Below are 26,218 nucleotides of genomic sequence, written 5' to 3'. Positions count from 1 at the left end.
TTCATGTATGCAATTTTATGCATATAAAATTATGATTAGAGGAAATAGCTTTAATGCGCTTCATAGATATGGATATCTCTTTAACCGTTACTGTGTGGACATGGTCAAAAGGTTGAATTTTATAAGAACACACCAAAAGACGTTGCGTGCAAATAGTTATATACATCTAAGTGATGCTGTTAACGAGGATTGCAATCCTGAAAATATTGGTCAGTTAGTAATTTTGCCAACTTCATTTACTTGATCGCCTCGATATTTGCTTGAACACACAAGACGCCCTCTTATATGTGCATCATTATGAAAGGCCTGACTTATTTATAACATTCACGTGCAATCCAGAGCGGAATGAAATCAAAAACGAATTTTTTCCTAAACAACGACCAAATGGGCACCATGACAAGAGTATTCCTCATCAAACTACACCAACCCGTGAATTTAATTACAAAACAAGATATTTTTGGAAAATTTAGATGCCATATGTTTAATGTTGAATGTCAAAATCGGAGTTTACCTCACGCGCATATTTTAATTTGGCTAATAGATAAAATTCTTCCCTATGACATGGATCGCATTATACCAGCGGAAGTTCCAAATAAAGACGAAGATCCGATGTTGTATGATATAATTACTAAAAATATGATACACGGCCCATGTGGGGTTGATCATTTATCATCGCCCTGTATGTTGAATGGACGATACTCAAAACATGGATGAGCTCCTAAAGCATACGCAGTCGGGGGAAGATGGATATCCAAAATATAGACGAAGGTATTCAGCGGACGGTGGATATACCCATGTACTTTCTAATGGGACAACGTCGAAAACCGATGGATCGTTCCATATTGCCCCGTTCTTTCCAGATGTTTATTTAAGCACACTGTTCCAGACAGATATTTAAGCACATCGGAGCACAACGGTTGAACATCTATCTGTTCACTTAGAAAATGGACAAAGGGTTTATGGTACTTCAGGAACCACTACAAACCACTTTGACAGCATATGTTCTCTTTGTTGGGCTGATGATTTTGCAAAGACTTTGCTTTACTCCGAAGTACCCGCCTATTGCACTTGGACTAATACAATTACAATTAATAAGTCGAAAGGACAAACATTTAGTTATGTTGACGTAGACCTTCATAGTGAAGTGTTTTCTCACGGTCAGCTTTACGTCGCTATTTCAAGAACTGGCTCCCCACAGAACCAAAGCTTTCTCATTCCTGGAAATGATAATAAAACAAAGCATGTCATATTCCCGGAACTTTTTATTTAATGAAAAAAATGTACCTTATTTTATGTATTAATTTTTTACGTTCTACAATCCAATTTCGACTGCTGAGTGGAATAGTACCCTATTCAAAACTCTTTTAAAAAATGTCCTACCTGAGAATTTGACTCAAAAATGCACTACCGCAAAATTTGATTGAATAACGCCCTATTTCAAAATTTGTTTCATCTCGGTATAAATTCAATACATTTTGAGCTGAGATAAATTCTGAGATGGGGCGTTCTTCAATCAAATTCTGAGATAGGTTGTTTTCGAAAAAAAAAATTATGATGTAGGGTGTTGAAAAGAGTTTTTAGGTGGGGCGTTTTTGAAAAGCGTTTTGAAATAGAGTGATATTAGACTCAGCAGTCGATTTACTTAATACCTAATGTTAAATGAATTGTTATCTTTTGCATTTTCTTTCTAAGTTGTTCATTAATAAATCGTTTATAACGCTAACGAATTTAAAAGTGTTTGCATTTCATACAATATTTCGTAGCAGAAAAAATACATAACATATCCATTTGTATCTCCTCTTTTAAACTATACCCAAATAGCAAAAACTCAATAGACTAACTTTTTGCGGCGTAACGAAGTAAGCAAGTTTAGAATAAATATGCTGGATATAAATTTGAGAACCAAATACTCGAAAACTATAAAATTCTCAAAATGTATAAAAGGTTAATGAAAATATGGAGAAAGAATTTGGATATCAACTTAAAAACCAGAAGGTTGGAGAATATTTAGAGCATAATGTTTACCATCAAATTGAGTTTCTCAAAGGAGAAATATCGAGAAATATTGTGTCGACGTTTAACGGGATATTCTTTTAAAAAGTTAAACGATCTACAAAAAAGTACGATCAATGTTTTTTGCTAAGTTCGATATTATAAATTCAACGCCCCATATCGTATAACAGATTCCATAAATTTTTCAACTTTATCTCAAAATAATCACTCAAAAACCAGAAAAGTTTAGAGCTTCTTATTCTTCAAATTTCTAGATTTTCCGACTAATAATAAGAGTCAAAAACTTTGTATGAATACATAAATATATTAAAAAAGTAATGGTTTACCTTTTTACCGTCTAGTTCATGTGTACCTTGTGTTAGAACCTTGTCAACGCTGGTTGGATCGCTGAATGTTATGAAACCGAAACCCCTGAAAACAGAAAAATAAACTTCATGAATATTATAGGAACTTTTAAACTCCTGGAAATATCAAATAGGTATACGAAATTGAAATATTGTTTCTTCCATTCAAACTAGGACACATCGATTCGTACAATAAAACCGGGACTCATAGTTTTTTTCCATAGGCATGCCATATCATTCAGTTTAAAATGGACACATCATGGCATTCAACTAATATGGTGCCAGTTGCCACTTTTGTCCAACCATGACGGATTGACAGACTTCAGTAAAATTTCGAAGGGGATGGAATTGTATCATATATTCTTGGACCATTTTGGGACTGTGAACATTTCGGGACGACTGTAGGAGCACTTCGGGACTATTTTAAAGATTTCTGGCCAATTCCAGAATCAGTTCTAGATTATTTTCTTAATGTTTCGAGACTATTTTGGGAACCATTTGGATCAGGATAACTTTGGGGCTATTTTATGTAACTTTTCGGGACGACTTTTAATTGATTTCGAAATCATGTAGGACTGTTACAGGATCACTTCGGGACTATTTCCGGAATAATTTCGAGAATATTTCCGAACCACTATATAACAATGTCAGAATCGCTGGGAAAGTTTGGCGATTGTTTTTGGGAACGTTTTATACATATATCCACCAAACGACAACCCATCCATTTCCCTTACAATCAACTAAATATTTTTGAAGTGTTTTTAAGCTCTCACCATTGGAGGCACTAAACGATTTTCTTCGGTACCGTTCGATTATTATTTTCTGTAGATAAGGATCTAAATAAGTAGATTTGGCAAGATTAAAACTTCTTAATGATGCACAAAGATTAATTTTATCCGGTATTTTGATGTAGGAGTATTCAATAAATATTTTGGTAACTTTAAATGGTCATAAGATCATTGGCCCTATCACCACTTCAAATTACAAGATAAATTGACTTTACGACTCTTCTTAATTTGACTTTATGGCTATTTGGAAATTTTCGTTTGACCTTATGACCATTTAGGGAAATATACTATAGCCTTTTAAAGCAATTTAAGATCAGCAGAAAAGTAAATGCTTCTGCAGGATTTGTTAGACATTTAGTTGGGTATGTTATTCTTATTTCAAAGGAATCCTCATTGACCCAGCTTTTAAACCGCTTTTTCACTTCAATGAAACCATAATTCGAAAAAGTAAGACGCGGCGAGAATTTGAAACGAAAGATTTGTTAATCCAAATTTTATCTAAACTTTTAATATAATTGTGATTTTTTGGCGACCTCTTAATTAATTACTTATTTTGTTTAAAGCTGGCTTCAGGTCAAATTGAGTAAAACACAATATGTTTAAGTTTTACTACCAATATATTTCGGCTACTCTTCCGGTAACCGTCTTCAGGGCGTAACTATTAACAAAATCAAAACAAAATAAAATAAAACATTGACAATTGCACGTATTAAAAATTATAAAATTGAACAAAATATATGCACATACATTGCATTTATTTACACGTCTGCTCTGTCTGACGTGGAGCTGTGTACTGTCTTGTTGGAAAGTAAATATTTGTAGCTGTGCGCGCAGTTCGCTATATCTGTCTTATAATTGAGCCTAATGTTTGTATCTTTGTCGACGATATGTAATATTTCTAGCAGGAAAACGTTTGCTATAATGTTGTTCTTGCTGGAGAATCTTTGTTTCTTCAAAATTTGGTGTATGTGCTCTCATTTTACAGTGCATCATGAGTGCTGTTTTTTGATTCATTACATTATGGCAATATTTTAAATCCGACTTGTGTTGGGCAAGTCTACTTTTCAATTTTTGTTTGCTTGTTCCTACATAAACACTATGGCAAGGCTCATTGTTTTTACCTCCTTTGCATGGAATTTCATAAACTACGTTACTTTTTTTCATTTCGGGTATTTTAGATTTTGTTTTGTTGAAAAAGTTTTTCAAGGTATTAATAGGTTTGTGTGCTATTTTAATTTTTTCTTTATTGTAACAATCTGACGTCGCGAGTCGTTCAGAGAGTTGAGGTACATATATAACTGATTTGAAAATTACTGGGTTTTCGGATTTTTGCTTTTGGTTTTGATGTTTTGATTTATTTAATAAGCTTTTAATAGTTTTATCGGGGAAATCGTTATTCCTCATTTTTTACCAAGAACAATAAACAAAAAGAGTGGTTTATAAATACAACGAAAGTAGAGATTCCACATGACGTAAAAGCATTGTTAGCAAAGGGACCAAAGTTTGGTCTACCAGTGGACAACAAGAGCTTTCCTCTCTTCAAATATATAGCGGATGGAGAGGAGCTGATACAAACTCTTAACAACAAAGAGCAGCAAGAAGATGCCCGCAAGAAATTCTCCTGGCTTATAAAAAACCACACGAGAACACATCGGCAAAGTGCAATAGATAGAACAATAACAGACACAGTGGAGCAAACACGAAATTTTCTTAGCAAAAATAAAAACATAAAAATTTTAACATCGGACAAAGGTAAAAAAACCGTGGCAATGGAAATTGACGAATATAATGAAAAAATGACAAATATTTTAAATGACAAAAATAGGTATAGAATTCTAAATAAAGATCCCACATCACGATTACAAGCCAGGAACAATAATCTAGTCGAAAAGCTGTTTAAAAGGGAACTTATAACAAAGGCCGAAAGAAGCAAACTTACATCTAATACGTCGTTACCGCCCAGAATTTATGGCTTACCCAAAACACATAAGGAAGGATTACCACTTAGACCGATATGTTCCGCAATCGGATCGCCATCGTACGGATTATGTAAATATATTACGGATATACTCAAAAATTTAACAGCGAACTCCATATATAATATACGAAACACACTAGATTTTAAAGAAAGAGTAAACAATGCCTACATAGGTGATGACGAAAAACTTATATCACTTGACGTTATTTCCCTATTCCCGAGTATACCTATACAATTAGCACTTGACGTTATTTTAGAAAAATGGACAATATTACAAGAACACACAATGATACCAAAGCATTTATTTATGGAAATAGTAAAATTCTGTATTCAGGAAAGTAGATATTTTAAATACAACGACACTATATATATATATAAAAAAAAGGCATACCAATGGGATCACCTGCTTCGCCAGTGATTGCAGATATAATAATGGAAAAACTTTTGGAAAACACATTGGAAAAATTGGGATGCAAACCAAGATTGCTTACAAAGTATGTCGATGACTTGTTTGCAATAGTAAGTGAAAAGGAGGTACAAAACACTTTAAACGCGCTAAACTCTTTCAACAAAAGTATACAATTCACCATAGAACTAGAACAAGACGGAAGATTACCTTTTCTGGATTCAATGATAAACAAGTATGGAAATGTACTGAAATTAAAGTGGTACAATAAACCGACGGCATCAGGACGAATCGTCAACTTTTTTTCTAAACACCCAAAGGCGATGATACGAAATACAGCAATGGGCTGTATTCGAAGGATGTTACAAAGTTCAGATGAGATGTACCACAACCAAATAGCAAAAGAAATATTTGTATTATTAAGGAATAACGATTTCCCCGATAAAACTATTAAAAGCTTATTAAATAAATCAAAACATCAAAACCAAAAGCAAAAATCCGAAAACCCAGTAATTTTCAAATCAGTTATTTATGTACCTCAACTCTCTGAACGACTCGCGACGTCAGATTGTTACAATAAAGAAAATATTAAAATAGCACACAAACCTATTAATACCTTGAAAAACTTTTTCAACAAAACAAAATCTAAAATACCCGAAATGGAAAAAAGTAACGTAGTTTATGAAATTCCATGCAAAGGAGGTAAAAACAATGAGCCTTGCCATAGTGTTTATGTAGGAACAAGCAAACAAAAATTGAAAAGTAGACTTGCCCAACACAAGTCGGATTTAAAACATTGCCATAATGTAATGAATCAAAAAACAGCACTCATGATGCACTGTAAAATGAGAGCACATACACCAAATTTTGAAGAAAAAAAGATTCTCCAGCAAGAACAACATTATAGCAAACGTTTTCACTCTAGAAATGTTACATATCGTCGACAAAGATACAAACATTAGGCTCAATTATAAGACAGATATAGCGAACTGCGCGCACAGCTACAAATATTTACTTTCCAACAAGACAGTACACAGCTCCACATCAGACAGAGCAGACGTGTAAATAAATGCAATGTATGTACATATATTTTGTTCAATTTTATAATTTTTAATATGTGCAATTGTCAATGTTTTATTTTATTTTGTTTTGATTTTGTTAATAGTTACGCCTTGAAGACGCTTACCGGAAGAGTAGCCGAAATATATTGGTAGTAAAACTTAAACATATTGTGTTTTACTCAATTTGACCTGAAGCAACTCTAAACTTTTAATTGCATAAGTTCTTCATACGTGGACTAGGTTTTATCCGATTTACACTAGAATGGGACAAGAATATAGGAAAGGAGTGCCAATACGCGAAATTGAAATAAAAAAATGTCTCTTTTCATTTGATAGAACAAAGATACAAAATATACGTAAGTTTAACTTAACAGTTGTTAACATTTCAATATGTGGAGGATGGGAAAGAAAATAATGAGAAAAACAGAGTTCACTTCAGGACCAATTCGGAAAAGCAAAATGGTTAAAATATCAATATCGTTGATATTTTTACCATTTGAAATGTGACGTTGTGACCATTTCATATGCTCACAGATTAAACTGACTTTGTGGTCGTTTGAAGTACTCATAAGGCCAATTTACGTTACGACGGTTAACCTTATGTCACCCCTCCCTCCCATTAATAACATTATAGGTAGCTAGTTTTGAGAAAATCGGCGTTTACCACGTTTTTCGCGCCACCCATTCATTTGCTGAGAAGTGAACTTTTATTGTTTGTTTGCAATAAGTGATGTGACAATTTCTATAAGATTTGCTAGAGCTTCGCTGAGTAAGTGACTAAGTGTGGCTACTTATGTAAATGTTGTTCATCAATGTCGTCAATTCAATTTCTTGTAGTCGACAAAAGTCATTCTGATTTTCTATTGTTGTTAAGCTTTTTGTTTGAAATATTTCAAACCCCATTTCACTTCAGTCATCTCGTTTACAACCTTAGCTATATTCCCTTGGATGCTGTGCGTAAATTGATAAGACTGCGATTGTTAATAGGATAATAAATGCTCATTTCCTTCCACTTTTAATGACAACGTCGCAGCAATGTTGACAACAATAACAACAACTTTATTCTAAAATAATAATGTGGAAATTCTTCATTTTACATACTTGCACACACACATACACATATACTCTATGTGAAGAAATGTATGTACTTTATTACTGCATCATCTTCTCATTTTGTTATTTGCTTTTAAAAAAAGTTAAAAGTTTTTTAATTTTCGATATTTTCGTAGCAGACAACTGAGGAATTTTCTGAAGTTTGAGAGCTGCTTTAATTAAAATACAATCAACTAAGTTACTGTACTTTTAGTAACATTTAAATTCAGTGAAAACAGCATAACTATAAACACCGCATGTTGTTATTGTAAGATCTTTCTATAGAATTTTAATACCACAAATGCCACTGTGGCGAGCTGCGTGCTGCTGGTTGCTGGTTGGATAGCCGGTTAGTTGGTTGCTGTAAGGTTCATTTTCATAATGACACTTGCACAAATATACGCACATACACCTTCACATATCTACATACCCAGCAAAAACGGTTTAAGCAGTTGCAGCAAAATTTGAAAATGAAATCAGCGCTGCTTGCGCCAATGAAAGAAAAGCCACATTATAAGACAAATATCGACCACAAATACCCACCCCAGCGGGTTAGGGGGCTTAGAATATACAAACGGCGGATTTTCCTGTCGTAAGAGGCACCTAAAATACCAAATTGATTCAAGGGGTTTTGCAGCGCAACCCTTTCAAGGTGTTGCCAGCGCAAAATATAGCTTCTCCAACCCAATTGTCACCCTCATCTACCCGTGGCGAATCCCGTACTTTAACAGTCGATGCTCTGGCGACCCCAAAATCCTCATGGATCTAGGGGTTGGGAAGACGGGATGGGATTGAAGGATTCATGTGGTCATATTAAATCGTTCCCGAGATGGTCGGGCTGGTGCCTTAATGGTGTTTGTTACCGGAACGTACCGCTACAACAACAACAATAACAACAAATATCGACGTATCCTATTAGAAAGGTCGTGACTTAAAGGTTTTGTTAACAAGGACATATCTCAAGTATTCAGTCATTGTCTTATCTCAGCGAAATCAATAAAAAAGTCACAGTATAGGCGACCGGTTAAAAAGGCTGTAACTGATATATAAGAAATATTTTTAAGAGATGACGGAGGTTTATTTCAGTTGCTTCCTTTTAACAATTCGAGAGGTACTTAAATAGGTAAACAACAATATAATTTCACACCTTTTCTATAATAATATAGTTAAAGTTAAGTTCATTAAGATTCAGGTTTTCAGTGCGAGTTTAAATATAATTATAATTGATAAGGTTTACCCCACTCGTAAGAAAACGCTCAACAAATTTTTTATTTTCCCCTTGTTAGCCAAAATTGAAGTTGTTTTATTTGAAAATGTGTATTTTACCTTGTCGATATTCACATTCTTCACATTCGTACAAGAGGTCTGTATGCATCAGGGGCCCAAGAAATGCCCAAGAAATACTTCCTGGCTTAAATTTATGGTTGCAGGAGTAATATCGGAAGCAATTTTATAATGATAATGAATAATAAAATAGGAAATTTCATTATTTCAAATTAAAAATTTTCAAGTTTGGCTGAAATAAATTAAAATGATAAAATACAAGTCGTGCTTACGAAGAAACTTTAGGCCGCGCTTCTCTGTTCCAATTTGAGTCGTGCTCCTTTTAATTTTTCCTACAAATTGGGAGGACGGGAACTACATGTTTTTAGCCGACTCCGAACGGCATCTACAAGGCAGATGAGTTTTTACTGAGAAGATTTTCATGGCAGAAATACACTCGGAGAGCTTGCGAAACACTGCCCAGGAGCGACCCCGCTTAGAAAAACAATGTTTTGCCCCGGGCTTGAATCCAGGATCTTCGGAGCCACGTCGGCCGCCATTAAGTTTGGCTTACAAGAGCAAAATCAAAATATTTCTTAAGCGTTTTCTTGCGATCTGTATACCGCGCTTAAGCCGAGATGGGAAGCAAAAGTTTATGTTATCAAACAAGTTGCAAGCTTAAGCTTTAGTCAACTTCAACTGGAGTTTAAAGTCACATTTAAAAACTGGTCCTAAAAAAACGATATGAAGTTAATTTTATTATTAACATAACGTCAGAGATAGAGGACTTCCTCCTTGAGATTTGATGATTTTGCACACAGTTTTCTTCAAAAAAGGTTACTGAGACAAAATTAAATACAGATCTGTACGTTAGTACCTAAAAAGTACTATCAAAGCACAGTTGCGGAATAAGGTAGTCTGATCGTCCAGTATTTGATGATGCTATACAGCTATGGCCGTATGGTCGCCCTCAAGCTGCACAGGCATTAAGTTTCGCTGCACTTGTTACTCAGTTTCTTCGCAACAAGGTGGAGTGTACATAATGACCTACAGTGCAGCCGTCGGTGTTGATTTCAGGGCTCCCTTATGATAAGCATTGCTAGACCGTTCACTCCCTCTAATTTTTTGAGATAGGTTTTTTTGTGAGGCTGTCCATCTACGCGTTGGCGATGGCGAGTACCGAAGAAGATTTAATGATGAGCTGTACGAGCTATACGCAGACATCAACATAGTCCAGTGAATTAAAACGCAGCGGCTGCGCTGGCTAGGCCATGTTATGCGAATGAATGATGATGCTCCGGCCAAGAAAGTGTTTCTATCGGAACCCGCCTATGGAAGCAGAGGTAGAGGGCGGCCCCCACTCCGTTGGAAGTACCAGGTGGAAAACGATTTAAACTCCCTTGGTGTGACCAATTGGCGCCGGTTGGCGGAGCGAAGAGCGAATGGCTCGCCTTGTTGGACGGCCATAACCGTTTAGACGGTTAAGCGCCAATTATGTAAGTAAGTAAGTAGAGGCCAAGAAACTGGACCTGCTTCAAGCATTGTGTAATGACGCCATAGCAAGAATAAAGGAATTCACTCTAATGGGGATATCTCGAAAAGGTGTCCACCTATAGACCTAATGCCTACTCCCTCTTAAAATGCTCAGTAACACCTTTCGTTTCATACCCATATCGTACAAACATTCTAGAGTCACCCCTGGCCCACCCTAATGGCGATATCTCGAAAAGGCGTCCACCTATAGACCTAATGCCCACTCCCTCTTAAAATGCTCAGTAACACCTATCGTTTGATACCCATATCGTACAAACATTCTAGATTCACCCCTGGCCCACCCCAATGGCGATATCTCGAAAAGGCGTCCACCTATAGACCTAATGCCCACTCCCTCTTAAAATGCTCAGTAACACCTTTCATTTGATTCCCATATCGTACAAACACATTCTGGAGTCACCCCTGGTCAACCTTTATGGCGATATCTCGAACTATAGAACTAAGGATTACTCCTTTTTAAAATACTCATTACCACCTTTCATTTGATACCCATATCGTAAAAACACATTCTAGAGTCACCCCTGGCCCACCCTAATGGCGATATTTCGAAACGGCGTCCACCTATAGACCTAATGCCCACTCCCTTTTAAAATGCTCAGTAACACCTTTCGTTTGATACCCATATCGTACAAACATTCTAGAGTCACCCCTGTCCCACCCTAATGGCGACATCTCGAAAAGGCGTCGACCTATAGACCTAATGCCCACTCCCTCTTAAAATGCTCAGTAACACCTTTCATTTGATTCCCATATCGTACAAACACATTCTGGAGTCACCCCTGGTCCACCTTTATGGCGATATCTCGAAACGGCGTCCACCTATGGAACTAAGGATCACTCCCTTTGAAAATACTCATTAACACCTTTCATTTGATACCCATATCGTACAAGCATATTCTAGAGTCAGCCCTGGTCCACCTTTATGGCGATATCTCGAAAAGGCTTCCACCTATAGAACTAAGGAAAGCTTAGGCTTCTTGGGCATTTTTTGCAGGAAAACAACCAACTCCTTTAAGCGCACGCCGGGCAGTCCACACACTGGCTTCATAATTAATACTTTGCGCTGCCTCTTTTGTTGTTTTTGCTTTCCCGGTCATTAAGGAACGTGCCAGAAGCTTCGCTCGCTACTCTTTATCTTCTTTGATCGGCCATTTTTGCAATACTGAGTGGCCAAATTTTTAAATTTCTTCACTTTCATAACTTGTGATTGGGAGAGTATAGGTTGCTTTGCAACTTCCCGTGTAGACTTGCCCAGTTGAAGCAGCTTTTCTACCTCCGCAATAATTTTGTTGTTACGCGGCTTCATTTTGTAAATAAAGGTTAATATTTCCACTTTTCACAGCGAACTAGGACAAACTGATCATAGCTGGAATAGCAAATACCAAGTCAACCCCTTATCTTAGTAAAATACCGAATAACGGTATTTAACGCCGCTCCTACTTTATCCAAGTGCAAAAAATTTGAATAAGTGCAAAAGTGAACACTATACCCATCCTTACTTAAAGACGAATTGTGTTAAATGCATTTGTTGTTGTTTTTGTTTATATATTATTTTTTGCTCCAAAAACAATGGCAATGCTAATAACCTGGTTGATTTCTGTCATATTATAACACTATCTTTTGTGTATGACATAACCTGCAAAATTGATTCTTAAGTGTTCACTTTTGCTCCATAGTGTACATGCATGTGGGCGAACTAGTGGTCGATAAAGTGGTGCTATTAGGGTGGCGCGAGTTAATATGAATTTAGGCTTCGGGCCTAAACAATATGTGTTCTAAAATAACTCCATCCTCTTTACAAATACTTGAAGCTTTCTAATACCTGTGTTACTCGCTGCCTCCAGTTCAGATATAGCTCAGCCACTCTAAATAGCTAGACTATTAGCCTAGCGAGCTCAAGGGCACGAGCACAAAACGTTTTCAATCAATCATTCAATTTCATCCTCCAATCCAGACTTCCTCTCCTACTATCTCTGACGACGCCTAATTTAAAAGCAGGCTACGCGAGAACGCAGTGTCCTACCAGAATACACATCAAGAGCATACTGTCCTCTCTTTTTAATAATATGAGTATCTTTGTTAGTGTAAGGTTGTAAGATCTGCGTTTGTTTGCTCGCCTTCCTGCTTAGTCAACCACGTGCAATTCTCGCCCAATCTGAATGGGAAACTAATATAAAAGATGTAGAAATGGAAATAAGGATTTATTAATGTCAAAATTTACAGCCGATGTTTAAACTAGTATCAATTAATGCCAGCAAGTAAATCATATACTATATATTCTATAGGATCTTAGAATTGATAAATATTTAGGCAATTCGTAAGGTCTGCTTTCGTCGTATGCAATATGTCTCCATCAAATTTTATATAGGAAACTATGGAAGCAACTTAAAAAATAAAACTTTACAATGAATATGAGACTCTTGTGAGTTGTCCGATTATTTGTTTGTCTGATGTTTCCATAATCCAAACATTTCGGGATTGTAATCCGTTAGGTACATATATATTTAGACAAGGACTGTTCCGAAAAGAAGGTACCCACTTTTAATTTATCATTTCTCGAAGAGTATGTGTCGGATAATTTTGGGTAAAACGTTGTATATTCTGGCTCAAAAAAAGCAAAATTAAAGAATGGCACGATTTACCTTCTTTTTAGTTCTTCCTGCGAATTGGAGGGATAATACCGACATGCTTTTTGCCTACTCCAAATACCACCTGCAAGGCAGATGAATTTTCATTGAGAAGCTTTCCATGGCAGAAATACACTGCCGAGGGGCGACACAGTTTAGAAAAACTTTTCTCTGATTTAAGAAACTTTAAAATTATGACGTCGCGTTTCCCTTGACTTGAACCCCGGACCTTTAGTGTAGTAGGTGGAGCAAGTGTTTTGCTATGGAATGCTGACCCCTAACTAATTGATAGAGTTCTGCTAGTTTCGCTGTAACACGAATTGATGAAGTAGAGCAAAAAACATTGTGTAAGTTGCCCATAGTGGGTTAGGTTAGGTTTAACTGGTCGGTCCATGAGGACCTTACATAGACTGAATGAGTCCGTAGCACCACCAGATGTTTGTTCAAAGACAAGATTGAAAAACCCTATCAAAAACCCGGACCTATGTTAAAAAATAACTCTGTCCTCTTGGAAAATACTTGAAGTTTTCTAGAACCTATGCCACTTGCTGCTTCTAGATCAAATAACTGTACCACTCCTAATAGCTGGAGCGCAAAACGTGCTCGATCGTTTCATTACCTTAGTAAAAATATACATTTGTGCTTGAAAGCAGGTAAAATCGCACAAACTGAGTGCAGAGGCGTTAAATAATAATGTATTACTTTATTCATGGAGACTTGTACGCGTAAGGGTTTTCCAAAAAAAAGTGTTTCGAGTTTCTCTGGCACCGTGATAAAATTGGCTTAGTAATCAATAACATCATATTAAATCCTCTGGGAAGCAGGTGAACTGCGGTTGAAATAAGGCAAAAAAGAGCACAAAATATCTAAGAACGAAGGGAAAATTGAAAGAAAAATGTATGAAATACCAGTTTTGTGATAAATCGACGGATGTCACCTTCTTCTTTCCATTGTAACCAATTCAGAAAGCAAATGTGGGAAGTTGGAGGAATGCTACTTGGGTGGTAAACTATTTGTATTAGAGGCTTTAGGAGAACTTGTACTTGTCACATAATGGCACTATATCCAGGAAATAAAAAACCGGGATGGTCCAAGGGAACACCTGACACTTTTCAACTGCATGACGTAGTTTCAGAACTATTTTGATCCAAATTACATTGTACATGTACATTTACCCAGATCTACAGCTTTCGAAACAGTCCTTACATATTTACTGGCAAGTGGATGTTTTTATATAAAACAAGTAAGGAAGGTTAAGTTCGGGTGTAACCGAACATTACATACTCAGTTGAGAGCTATGGTGACAACATAAGGGAAAATAACCATGTAGGAAAATGAACCGAGGGAAACCCTGGAATGTGTTTGTATGACATGTGTATCAAATGAAAGGCATACAAGATTATTTTATGAGGGAGTGGGCCATAGTTCTATAGGTGGACGCCATTTAGTGATATAGCCATAAAGGTGGATCAGTGTTGACTCTAGAATGCGTTTGTACGATATGGGTATCAAATTAAAGGTGTTAATGAGTATTTTAAAAGGGAGTAATCCTTAGTTCCATAGGTGGACGCCGTTTCGAGATATCGCCACAAAGGTGGAACAGGGTTGACCCTAGAATTTGTTTGTACAATATGGGCATCAAACGAATGATGTTAATGAGTATTTTAAAAAGGAGTGGGTCTTAGTTCTATAGGTGGATGCCGTTTCGAAATATCGCCATAAAGGTGGACCAGGGGTGACTCTGGATTTTGTTAGTACGATATGGGCATCAAACGAATGGTGCTAATGAGTATTTTAAAAGGGAGTGGTGGTTGTTGTATAGGTGGTCGCATTTTCGAAATATCGCCATAAAGGTGGACCAGGGTTGACTCTAGAATGTGTTTGTACGATATGGGTATCAAATTAAAGGTATTAATGAGGGTTTTAAAAGGGAGTGGTGGTTGTTGCATAGGTGGTCACCTTTTCGAGATATCGCCATTAAGGTGGACCAGGGGTGACTCCAGAATGCGTTTGTACGATATGGGTATCAAATGAAAGGTGTTAATGAGTATTTTAAAAGAGAGTAATCCTTAGTTCCATAGGTGGACGCCGTTTCGAGATATCGCCATAAAGGTGGACCAGGGGTGACCCTAGAATTTGTTTGTTCAATATGGGTATCAAAAGAAAGGTGTTAATAAGTATTTTAAAAGGGAGTAATCCTTAGTCCCATAGGTGGACGCCGTTTCGAGATATCGCCATAAAGGTGGACCAGGGGTGACTCTAGACTTTTTTAGTACGATATGGATATCAAATGAAAGGTATTAATGAGTATTTTTAAAAGGGAGTGGGCCTTCATTCTATAGGTGTTCGCCTTTTCGAGATATCGCCATAAAGGTGGACCAGGGGTGACTCTAGAATATGTTTGTACGATATGGGTATCAAATGAAAGGTGTTAATGAGTATTTTAAAAGGGAGTGCGCCTTAGTTCTATAGGTGGACGCCGTTTCGAAATATCGCCATAAAGGTGGACCAGGGGTGACTCTGGACTTTGTTAGTACGATATGGGCATCAAACGAATGGTGTTAATGAGTATTTTAAAAGGGAGTGGTGGTTGTTGTATAGGTGGTCGCATTTTCGAAATATCGCCATAAAGGTGGACCAGGGTTGACTCTAGAATGTGTTTGTACGATATGGGTATCAAATTAAAGGTATTAATGAGGGTTTTAAAAGGGAGTGGTGGTTGTTGCATAGGTGGTCACCTTTTCGAGATATCGCCATAAAGGTGGACCAGGGGTGGCTCCAGAATGCGTTTGTACGATATGGGTATCAAATGAAAGGTGTTAATGAGTATTTTAAAAGGGAGTAATCCTTAGTCCCATAGGTGGACGCCGTTTCGAAATATCGCCATAAAGGTGGACCAGGGGTGACTCTAGACTTTGTTAGTACGATATGGGCATCAAACGAATGGTGTTAATGAGTATTTTAAAAGGGAGTGGTGGTTGTTGTATAGGTGGTCGCATTTTCGAAATATCGCCATAAAGGTGGACCAGGGTTGACTCTAGAATGTGTTTGTACGATATGGGTATCAAATTAAAGGTATTAATGAGCGTTTTAAAAGGGAGTGGTGGTTGTTGCATAGGTGGTCACCTTTTCGAGATATCGCCATAAAGGTGGACCAGGGGTGACTCCAGAATGCGTTTGTACGATATGGGTATCAAATGAAAGGTGTTAATAAGTATTTTAAAAGGGAGTGCGCCTTAGTTCTATAGGTGGACGCTGTTTCGAAATATCGCCATAAAGGTGGACCAGGGGTGACTCTGGAATGTGTTTGTACGATATGGGTATCAAATTAAAGGTATTAATGGGGGTTTTAAAAGGGAGTGGTGGTTGTTGTATAGGTGGTCGCATTTTCGAAATGTCGCCATAAAGGTGGACCAGGGGTGACTCTAGAATTTGTTTGTACAATATGGGTATCAAAATAAAGGTGTTAATGAGTATTTTAAAAGAGAGTAATCCTTAGTTCCATAGGTGGACGCCGTTTCGAGATATCGCCATAAAGGTGGACCAGGGGTGACCCTAGAATTTGTTTGTTCAATATGGGTATTAAAAGAAAGGTGTTAATAAGTATTTTAAAAGGGAGTAATCCTTAGTCCCATAGGTGGACGCCGTTTCGAGATATCGCCATAAAGGTGGACCAGGGGTGACTCTAGACTTTTTTAGTACGATATGGATATCAAATGAAAGGTGTTAATGAGTATTTTTAAAAGGGAGTGGGCCTTCATTCTATAGGTGTTCGCCTTTTCGAGATATCGCCATAAAGGTGGACCAGGGGTGACTCTAGAATATGTTTGTACGATATGGGTATCAAATGAAAGGTGTTAATGAGTATTTTAAAAGGGAGTGCGCCTTAGTTCTATAGGTGGACGCCGTTTCGAAATATCGCCATAAAGGTGGACCAGGGGTGACTCTGGAATGTGTTTGTACGATATGGGTATCAAATTAAAGGTATTAATGGGGGTTTTAAAAGGGAGTGGTGGTTGTTGTATAGGTGGTCGCATTTTCGAAATGTCGCCATAAAGGTGGACCAGGGGTGACTCTAGAATTTGTTTGTACAATATGGGTATCAAAATAAAGGTGTTAATGTGTATTTTAAAAGGGAGTAATCCTTAGTTCCATAGGTGGACGCCGTTTCGAGATATCGCCATAAAGGTGGGCCAGGGGTGACTCTAGAATTCGTTTGTGCAATAGGAGTTAATGAGTTTAAAAGGGAGTGGGCCTTAGTTCTATAGGTGGACGCCTTTTCGAGATATCGCCATAAAGGTGGACCAGGGGTGACTCTAGAATTAGTTTGTACGATATGGGTATCAAATTAAAGGTATTAATGAGAGTTTTAAAAGGGAGTGGTGGTAGTTGTATATGTGAAGGCGTTTTCCAGATATCGACCAAAATGTGGACCAGGGTGACCCAGAACATCATCTGTTGGATACCGCTAATTTATTTATATATATAATACCTGCCAAGATTTTAAGGGTTTTTTATTTCGCACTGCAGAACTTTTTCATTTTCTTCTACTTAATATGGTAGGTGTCACAACCATTTTATAAAGTTTTTTCTAAAGTTATATTTCGCTTCAATAAAACAATCCAATTACCTTACCATGTTTCATCCCTTTTTTCCAATTTGGTATAGAATTATGGCATTTTTTTCATTTTTCGTAATTTTCAATATCGAAGAAGTGGGCGTGGTCATAGTCGGATTTCGTTCATTTTTCATACCAAGATAAAGTGAGTTCAAGTAAGCACGTGAACTAAGTTCATTAAAGATATGTCCAATTTTGCTCAAGTTATGGTGTTAACGGCCATGCGGAAGGACAGACGGGCGACTGTGTATAAAAACTGGGCGTGGCATCAACCGATTTCGCCCATTTTCACATAAAAGAGTTAACGTCATAAAATCTATGCCCCTACCAAATTTCAAAAGGATTGGTTAATTTTTGTTCGACTTATGGCGTTAAAAGTATCCTAGACAAATTAAATGAGAAAGGGTGGAGCCACGCCCATTTTGAAATTTTCTTTTATTTTTGTATTTTGTTGCACTATATCATTACTGGGGTTGAATGTTGACATAATTTACTTATATACTGTAAAGATATTAAATTTTTTGTTAAAATTTTACTTTAAAAAAATTTTTTTTTTTAAGTGGGCGTGGTCCTTCTCCGATGTTGCTAATTTTTATTAAGCGTACATACAGTAACAGGAGTAACGTTCCTGCCAAATTTCATCATGATATCTTCAACGACTGCCCAATTACAGCTTGCAAAATTTTAAATTACCTTCTTTTAAAAGTGGGCGGTGCCACGCCCATTGTCCAAAATTTTACTAATTTTCTATTCTGCGTCATAAGTTCAATTCATCTACCAAGTTTCGTTGCTTTATCTCTCTTTTGTAATGAATTATCGCAATTTTTCGGTTTTTCGAAATTTTCGATATCTAAAAAGTGGGCGTGGTTATAGTCCGATATCGTTCATTTTAAATAGCGATCTGAGATGAGTGCTCAGGAACTTACATACCAAATTTCATCAAGATACCTCAAAATTTACTCAAGTTATCGTGTTAACGGACGGACGGACGGACGAACGGACGGACATGGCTCAATCAAATTTTTTTTCGATCCTGATTATTTTGATATATGGAAGTCTATATCTATCTCGATTCCTTTATATATGTACAACCAACCGTTATCCAATCAAACTTAATATACTCTGTGAGCTCTGCTCAACTGAGTATAAAAAAAATATCTGGAGCATGCCATCCATAGCATCACTTTCAAATATTTCATTGGATTATTTACATTGGACAAGGTTACTAAATAAAATAAATACATACATATGTATGTAATACGCTCTATTATGTATGTACATAAGTTTATTTTGTGTGATTCTTTGTTTTTGGTATCATATCACTACTGACGATACTGTGGGGTGTGAACTAAAGGAGTATGGTCGTGTGTCATTTCATCTACTATGGGTGTAGCGCAGCGTGTGCTCTGGCACGCTCTTCCTCCAGTTGTTGTTGCATTTCACGTAAAAACTTTTTTGAAATTTATTTGCAAGTTTTCTAATTTGTTATTCTCCCATTTTAATATCCAATCTCATTTACTAGAGTCATTTATTCAGCATCCCCATCGTTGTCATCTACGACTTGATTTTTGCTTTTTTCTCTACCGAGCTTCGAGCTGCTGCCAGGACAAGTACGCATTGAAACGAACGTACTAATAAGGTGGCAAGGTTGAGATGCTATTATATATAGATGTATGTATGTATGTGATATATACTCATGTTTAAGGTAGATAGGTGCTCAAAAAATGGTTGGTGTAAGTACAGGCAAGTGTCGCTGTGGCCGTTATATTCGTTTGCAATTGTTGCCAGTGTCGTTTTTTGCTGCTGGCATTTTTACATTGTTACAGGATTTGTCGCACCTTCGCCATCATTTTCGTACTTGCAATGGAATGCCTGCTCACATTTATTACTTTGCTCAACTTAAAGTGAAAAATTTCCATAACATTCTTTGAAGCAACATAAAGTTTTTATTAAATTCTAGCAGTAAAGCAAACATAAACATTGAGAGCTAACATCTAGAACTAAATAAATACAATAGGTAACACAAGAAGTATTGCTCAAGTATGTTAAATATGTATATACATAGAAGCATATGTATGTAAGTGCATTCATATTTTTCAATAGTGAAAGTAAAGTTTCGTTGAGTTTTTGTTTTATACCAAGGATTTCATATTTTAATTTAATATTATAAGAGAAGTAAGATAGATATTGATCAATATGTCAGATATAGAAATTTCACAAAAACCGTTTTAATTATTCTCTCTATCATGTTCTACGCTTTGCCGAAATACATAGCTGACACAAAGTGTGCCGTAAATCGTGCGAAGAACTTTTCTTTCGAACACTTCCAGAGCCGCTTCATCTTATGATGTCATGGCCCATGTTTCTCCACTGCAGCAGAGCAAGATTTTCGTTTGGAGATAGAGGACTTTACTCTTCAATTGTCCACTCTTTCCAAAGTAACATTGTGGTTGTTAATGGACTCTGCACATTTTGTCGCGAAATGATATGTAGATATATTTTGATTTTGCCTTAAATTTTTAGTTTGTTGTGACACACTTTGTCTGCATTTTTGGGACCAACTACGCAGCGAAATTCTTAACTGGATATATTTATATATGACCTGCACAGTTGTTCCTTGGCCATTTTTTTTTGTCGCGATACCAGCCTAACGGGAAAAAATTTTTTTATGGTAAGAAATGGGCCTTTTTATTTTTTTTAATCCTTTATATTAAGTCGGTTGAATGTTTGTACGCATTTTAAAAACGAATCTTGCAATCGATTTTTAAGTAACTTCTCATCGAGCTACAATCGTGAAACTTCACATATAGTTTAAGAAACCGTGACAAAAGAACAAAAGGGGAAAAAATTGCGTTAGGTGGCGGACGGATCGAAATAATTAGATGAGAATTAAGAAATTTGAAACCGAGAGAGACTTGAAATTTCAAACTGAATTCAGAGACCGATGACAGTATAAAACATAATACAAAAAGTTTCGTTACGGCGTGCGCAAATTGGGATATTAAAAGAAATCTTACGGAACGGGGGGAATCTTGCGATCTATTTTCAAGAGACTTCCCATTGACCTACAATCTAGGAACTTCATCCACATACTCACTTGCAGCAAATCAAGCTTGGCATATATGAAAAATTTTCAAGTAGCTTAAAAACTAATGAAGCTTGAAGTATTTTTCTGATATGTACTATATTGAATACATACAAATATTGTATGCATTCTGAATTCAATTCAATTCAATTTTATTAAACATTTTGCTTATATGTACATAGTGAATAATATTACAAAAAACAAAAGTAAGAAAAATATTACAGGGAATATAAAAATACCATAGGTGTAAGAAAAGTTAAGGCATTTTATATGTTAAGCTTAACATAGCGCTAAATGCCAATATCTACTAGTTTAAAAATACAGTGGGGTGGCTTTAAAAAGTTAAATAAATTGTAAAATTCAAATTAAAATTCAAAGTGAAACAAGTAAGGAAGGTTAAGTTCGGGTGTAACCGAATATTACATACTCAGTTGAGAGCTATGGTGAAAACGTAAGGGAAAATAACCATGTAGGAAAATGAACCAATGGTAACATTGGAATGTGTTTGTGTGACATGTGTATCAAATGAAAGGTATTAAAGAGTACTTTATGTGGGAGAGGGCCACAGTTCTATAGGTGGACCCCATTTAGGGATATGGCCATAAAGGTGGACCAGGGCTGACTCTAGAATTTGTTTGTACGATATGAGTATCAAATGAAAGATGTTAATGAGAATTTTTAAAGGGAGCGATTCTTAGATCCATAGGTGGACGCCGTTTCGAGATATCGCCATAAAGGTGGACCAGTGGTGACCCTAGAATTTGATTGTACGATACGGGTTTCAAAGGAAAGGGGTTAATGAGTATTTTAAAAGGGAGTGTGCCTTAGTTCTATAGGTGGACGGACGCCTTTTCGAGATATCGCCATAAATGTGGATCAGGGTTGACTCTAGAATTTGTTTGTACGATATGGGTATCAAATGAAAGGTGTTAATGGGTATTTTAAAAGGGAGTGATTCTTAGTTCCATAGTTGGACGCCGTTTCGAGATATCGCCATAAAGGTGGACCAGGGGTGACCCTAGAATTTGCTAGTACGATATGGGTTTCAAACGAAAGGGCTTAATGAGTATTTTAAAAGGGGGTGGGCCTTAGTTCTATAGGTGGACGCCTTTTCGATATATCGCCATAAACGTGGACTAGGGGTGATTCTAGAATGTGTTTGTATAATATGGGTGTCAACGAAAGTGGTTAATGAGTATTTTAGAAGGGAGTGGGCCTTAGTTCTATAGGTGGACGCCTTTTCGAGATATCGCCATAAAGGTGGACCAGGGGTGACTCTAAAATGTGTTTGTACGATATGGGTATCAAATTAAAGGTATTAATGAGGGTTTTAAAAGGGAGTGGTGGTTGTTGCATAGGTGGTCACCTTTTCGAGATATCGCCATAAAGGTGGACCAGGGGTGACTCTAGAATATGTTTGTACGATATGGGTATCAAATGAAAGGTGTTAATGAGTATTTTAAAAGGGAGTGGGCCTTAGTTCTATAGGTGCACGCCTTTTCGAGATGTCGCTATAAAGGTGGACCAGGGGTGACTCTAGACTTTGTTTGTACGATATGGGTATCAAATGAAAGGTGTTAGTGAGTCTTTTTAAAAGGGAGTGGGCCTTAGTTCTGTAGGTGGTCGCCTTTTCGAGATATAGCCATAAAGGTGAACCAGGGGTGACTCTAGAATGTGTTTGTACGATATGGGTATCAAATTAAAGGTATTAAAGAGGGTTTTAAAAGGGAGTGGCCCTTAGTTGTATGTATGAAGGCGTTTTCGAGATATCGAACAAAATGTGGGCCAGGGTGACCCAGAACATCATCTGTCGGGTAAAGCTAATTTATTTATATATGTAATACCACGAACAGTATTCCTGCCAAGATTTCAAGGGTTTTTTATTTCGCACTGCGGACTTTTTCATTTTCTTCCACTTAATATGGTAGGTGTCGCACCCATTTTACAAAGTTTTTTTCTAAAGTTATATTTTGCGTCAATAAACCAATCCAATTACCATATTTCATCCATTTTTTCATATTGGATATAGAATTATGGCATTTTTTTCATTTTTAGTAATTTTGGATATCTAAAAAGTGGACGTGGTCATAGTCCGATTTCGGCCATTTTTTATACCAAGATAAGGTGAGTTGAGATAAGTATGTGAACTAAGTTTAGTAAAGATATATCGATTTTTGCTCAAGTTATCGTGTTAACGGCCGAGCGGAAGGACAGACGGTCGACTGTGTATAAAAACTGGGCGTGGCTTCAACCGATTTCGCCCTTTTTCACAGAAAACAGTTATCGTCCCAGAATCTAAGCCTCTACCAAATTGCACAAGGATTGGTAATGTTTTGTTCGACGTATGGCATTAAAAGTATCCTATACAAATTATATGAAAATGGGCGGTGCCACGCCCATTTTGAAAATTTCTTTTATTTTTGTATTTTGCTGCACCATATCATTACTGGAGTTGAATGTTGACATAATTTACTTATATACTGTAGACATATTAACTTTTCTTTTAAAATTTGACTTAAAAAAAATTTGTTTTTAAAAAGTGGGCGATAAGTGATGATATCTTCAACGACTACCAAATTACAGCTTGCAAAACTTCCAAATTACCTTCTTTTAAAAGAGGGCGGTGCCACGCCCATTGTCCATAATTTTACTAGTTTTCTATTCGGAGTCATAAGTTCAACTCACCTACCAAGTTTCATCGCTTTATCCGTATTTGGTAATGAATTATTGCACTTTTTCGATTTTTCGAAATTTTCGCTATCGAAAAAGTGGGCGTGGTTGTTGTCCGATATCGTTCATTTTAAATAGCGATCTGAGATGATTGCCCAGGAACTAACATACCAAATTTCGTCAAGATACCTCAAAACTTACTCAAGTTATCGTGTTAACGGACGGACGGACATGTCTCAATCGAATTTTTTTTCGATACTGATGATTTTGATATATGGAAGTCTATATCTATCTCTATTCCTTTATACCTGTACAACCAACCGTTATCCAATCAATGTTAATATACTCTGTGAGCTCTGCTCAACTGAGTATAAACAAGTAAGGACGGGACTGTCTTCGGCTGTGCCGAAGACTTCATACATTTCATGAATGGGGCTGAACAATAATCTTATCCCATTCGTAATCTCCGAATAATCGGATGTGTAAGATAAGAAATATATAGTGAACAAATCTACATACCTAAACGATTTTTAAGATAAATATAAAATAAAAAATAAAAAACAGGTAAGTACTTTGTGTGAGGGTGCAAAGTTTCAGGTTTTTTGTGGTCTGCGTGTAAAAACTATGACTACGAATCACGTATTTCAACAATATATGACGTAAACGTAACTATTTGATGAAATTTTATGAATTTTGAAGCTTCTAGCCGTAAAAAAGGGACAAACAAATACAGTTTATATGGGGTATATAATATATGTACCACCGATCTCTAAGATTTTTTCAGACAACAATATATACTATACACGCAAGCATTTGGTGAAATTTGAAGCTTCTAGCTGTTAAAATGGGGCAGAAATTTCGCAAAGTTTCTTATCTGAGCAATCGGTTGTATGAGATATATACTATATATACCACCGATCTCAATGATTTTTTCAGACAACAATATATACTATACACGCAAGCATTTGGTGAAATTTGAAGCTTCTAATTGTTAAAATGGGGAAGAAATTGCGCAAAGTTTCTTATCTGAACAATCGGTTGTATGAGATTATATATACCACCGGTCCCTATGATTTTTTCAGAAAACAATATATGCTATACACGTAAACATTTGGTGAAATTTGAACATATCTAAACGATTTTTAAGATAAATATAAAATAAAAAATAGGTAGGTACTTTGTGTGAGGATGCAAAGCTTCACGTTTTTTGTGGTCTGAATGTAAAAACTTTGACTACGAATCACGACTTTGAAAAATGTATGACGTAAACGTAACTATTTGATGAAATTTGATGAATTTTGAAGCTTCTATCCGTAAAAAAGGGGCAAAAATGACAGTTTATATGAAGTATATAATATATATACCACCGATCTCTATGATTTTTTCAGACAACAATATATGCTATATACGTAAGCATTTGGTGTAATTTGAAGCTTCTAGCAGTTAAAATGGGGAAGAAATTGCGCAAAGTTTCTTATCTGAACAATCGGTTGTATGAGATATATACTATGTAAGTTAAACTTTTACAAATTGGAAATTCTAAAAAAATATATTTTTTACACGGGAGACGTGCTCCTTTATTGAATGCAAACTTATATCTGACTTTACACAATAATAATTCTTACAATCTAACCTACGTTTGCTTTGCCGCGATGAAAGTGAAAACTGCTGATCACGCGCTTTCCACAGGTGAGTTTGTTTATTTTTAATTTGGTTTCCATTTACCGCTTACTGTTCACACGGTTTGCTTTGTATGTGTTGCGGCTTCAGCAATTTTGTCAGTTTGTTATGTCTGGAGTATTATGTGTCTGAATAATTGTTTTTTTTTATATTATATAAATATGTGCCGTGGTAACAACCCCCCCCCCCCCCCCCCCCCCCCCCCCCCCTAAGATTCAAGCGTCCTCGATTGGAGTTTTGTTAAAAATTTGATTAAGCCCTTTTACTGCATCTTCCGTTAAGTCGATGGACCGAGCTTCTTTGCTTTCTCTGGTTGACAGGACTAATTTGGTTAAAAATATGGTGACGATTACAAATATGATCATAAGGCTGATGTTTGTGGCATATTTAAGCCGGTATGATGATTCTGTGAGGCTAATCTCTTTTGTATTGTTGATGTTTAGCTGTTTTAACATTTCTAGAGAAAGTATTTCTTCGTTTCTGTTTGATAGTGATATTGGTTGGAGTATCGCAGGTATGGGTTTGTTTGTTGATTTTTCCGCATTGAAAAATTTCTTCCCGTTAATTTGGATTGTAGCGTTATTAAAGTGAATGACAAAGGTTCCGTTTAGAGTTGTAGAATCTTCGTTTATTAGGACATAGCCCTTAAAGTCGTTTAGGAATATAACTCCAGGTGACAGCTCCTCAAAGTCTGGAATGTGCTGACTGTTTGTGACGGTGCAGTTTGGCAAACGGCTCGTTAAAAGATTACCAATACAATAATCATTACTTAAATCTAGCAAATCGTCTTTCGAGCATATTTGTAGTGCGTTATATTGTTTACAATTTCTTTTTATTCCATACATAGTTTTTTCGCAGCTAAGGATTGAATTGAAATTTATTTTGTTAATTTTATAATCTTTCTTTACTGCTCTGATAGTGATAGTTTGCCAAATTTGATTCTCTGTTGTTGGTAAACTTATAATATAGATGATTGTCTTGCCATTGGTCGCTATTCTAATTTCGGAAAATTCTAGCGCTTCGTCTAAATTTACGAATG

General features: G+C 36.4%; 1 protein-coding gene across 4 annotated transcripts in view; it reads right to left on the bottom strand.

The window, feature by feature from the left end:
• Window positions 1-26,218, bottom strand: part of Rbp6 (RNA-binding protein 6) — a 1,756,398-nt gene that overhangs the window by 981,728 nt on the left and 748,452 nt on the right. For all 4 annotated transcript variants that reach the window (XR_010953559.1, XM_067788144.1, XM_067788145.1 and 1 more), the window contains one exon: window positions 2,340-2,424. Coding sequence is in view for 3 of the 4 variants with exons in the window: in XM_067788144.1 (XP_067644245.1) it covers window positions 2,340-2,424 (85 nt within the window). In the remaining variant the exon portion in view is untranslated. The remainder of the gene's footprint in view (window positions 1-2,339; window positions 2,425-26,218) is intronic.

Source organism: Eurosta solidaginis, chromosome 5 (genome assembly GCF_040869045.1).
Source record: "Eurosta solidaginis isolate ZX-2024a chromosome 5, ASM4086904v1, whole genome shotgun sequence".
Lineage (NCBI taxonomy): Eukaryota > Metazoa > Arthropoda > Insecta > Diptera > Tephritidae > Eurosta > Eurosta solidaginis.
Note: the sequence above shows the minus strand (reverse complement) of the source record. Positions and strands in the feature narration are given on the sequence as shown.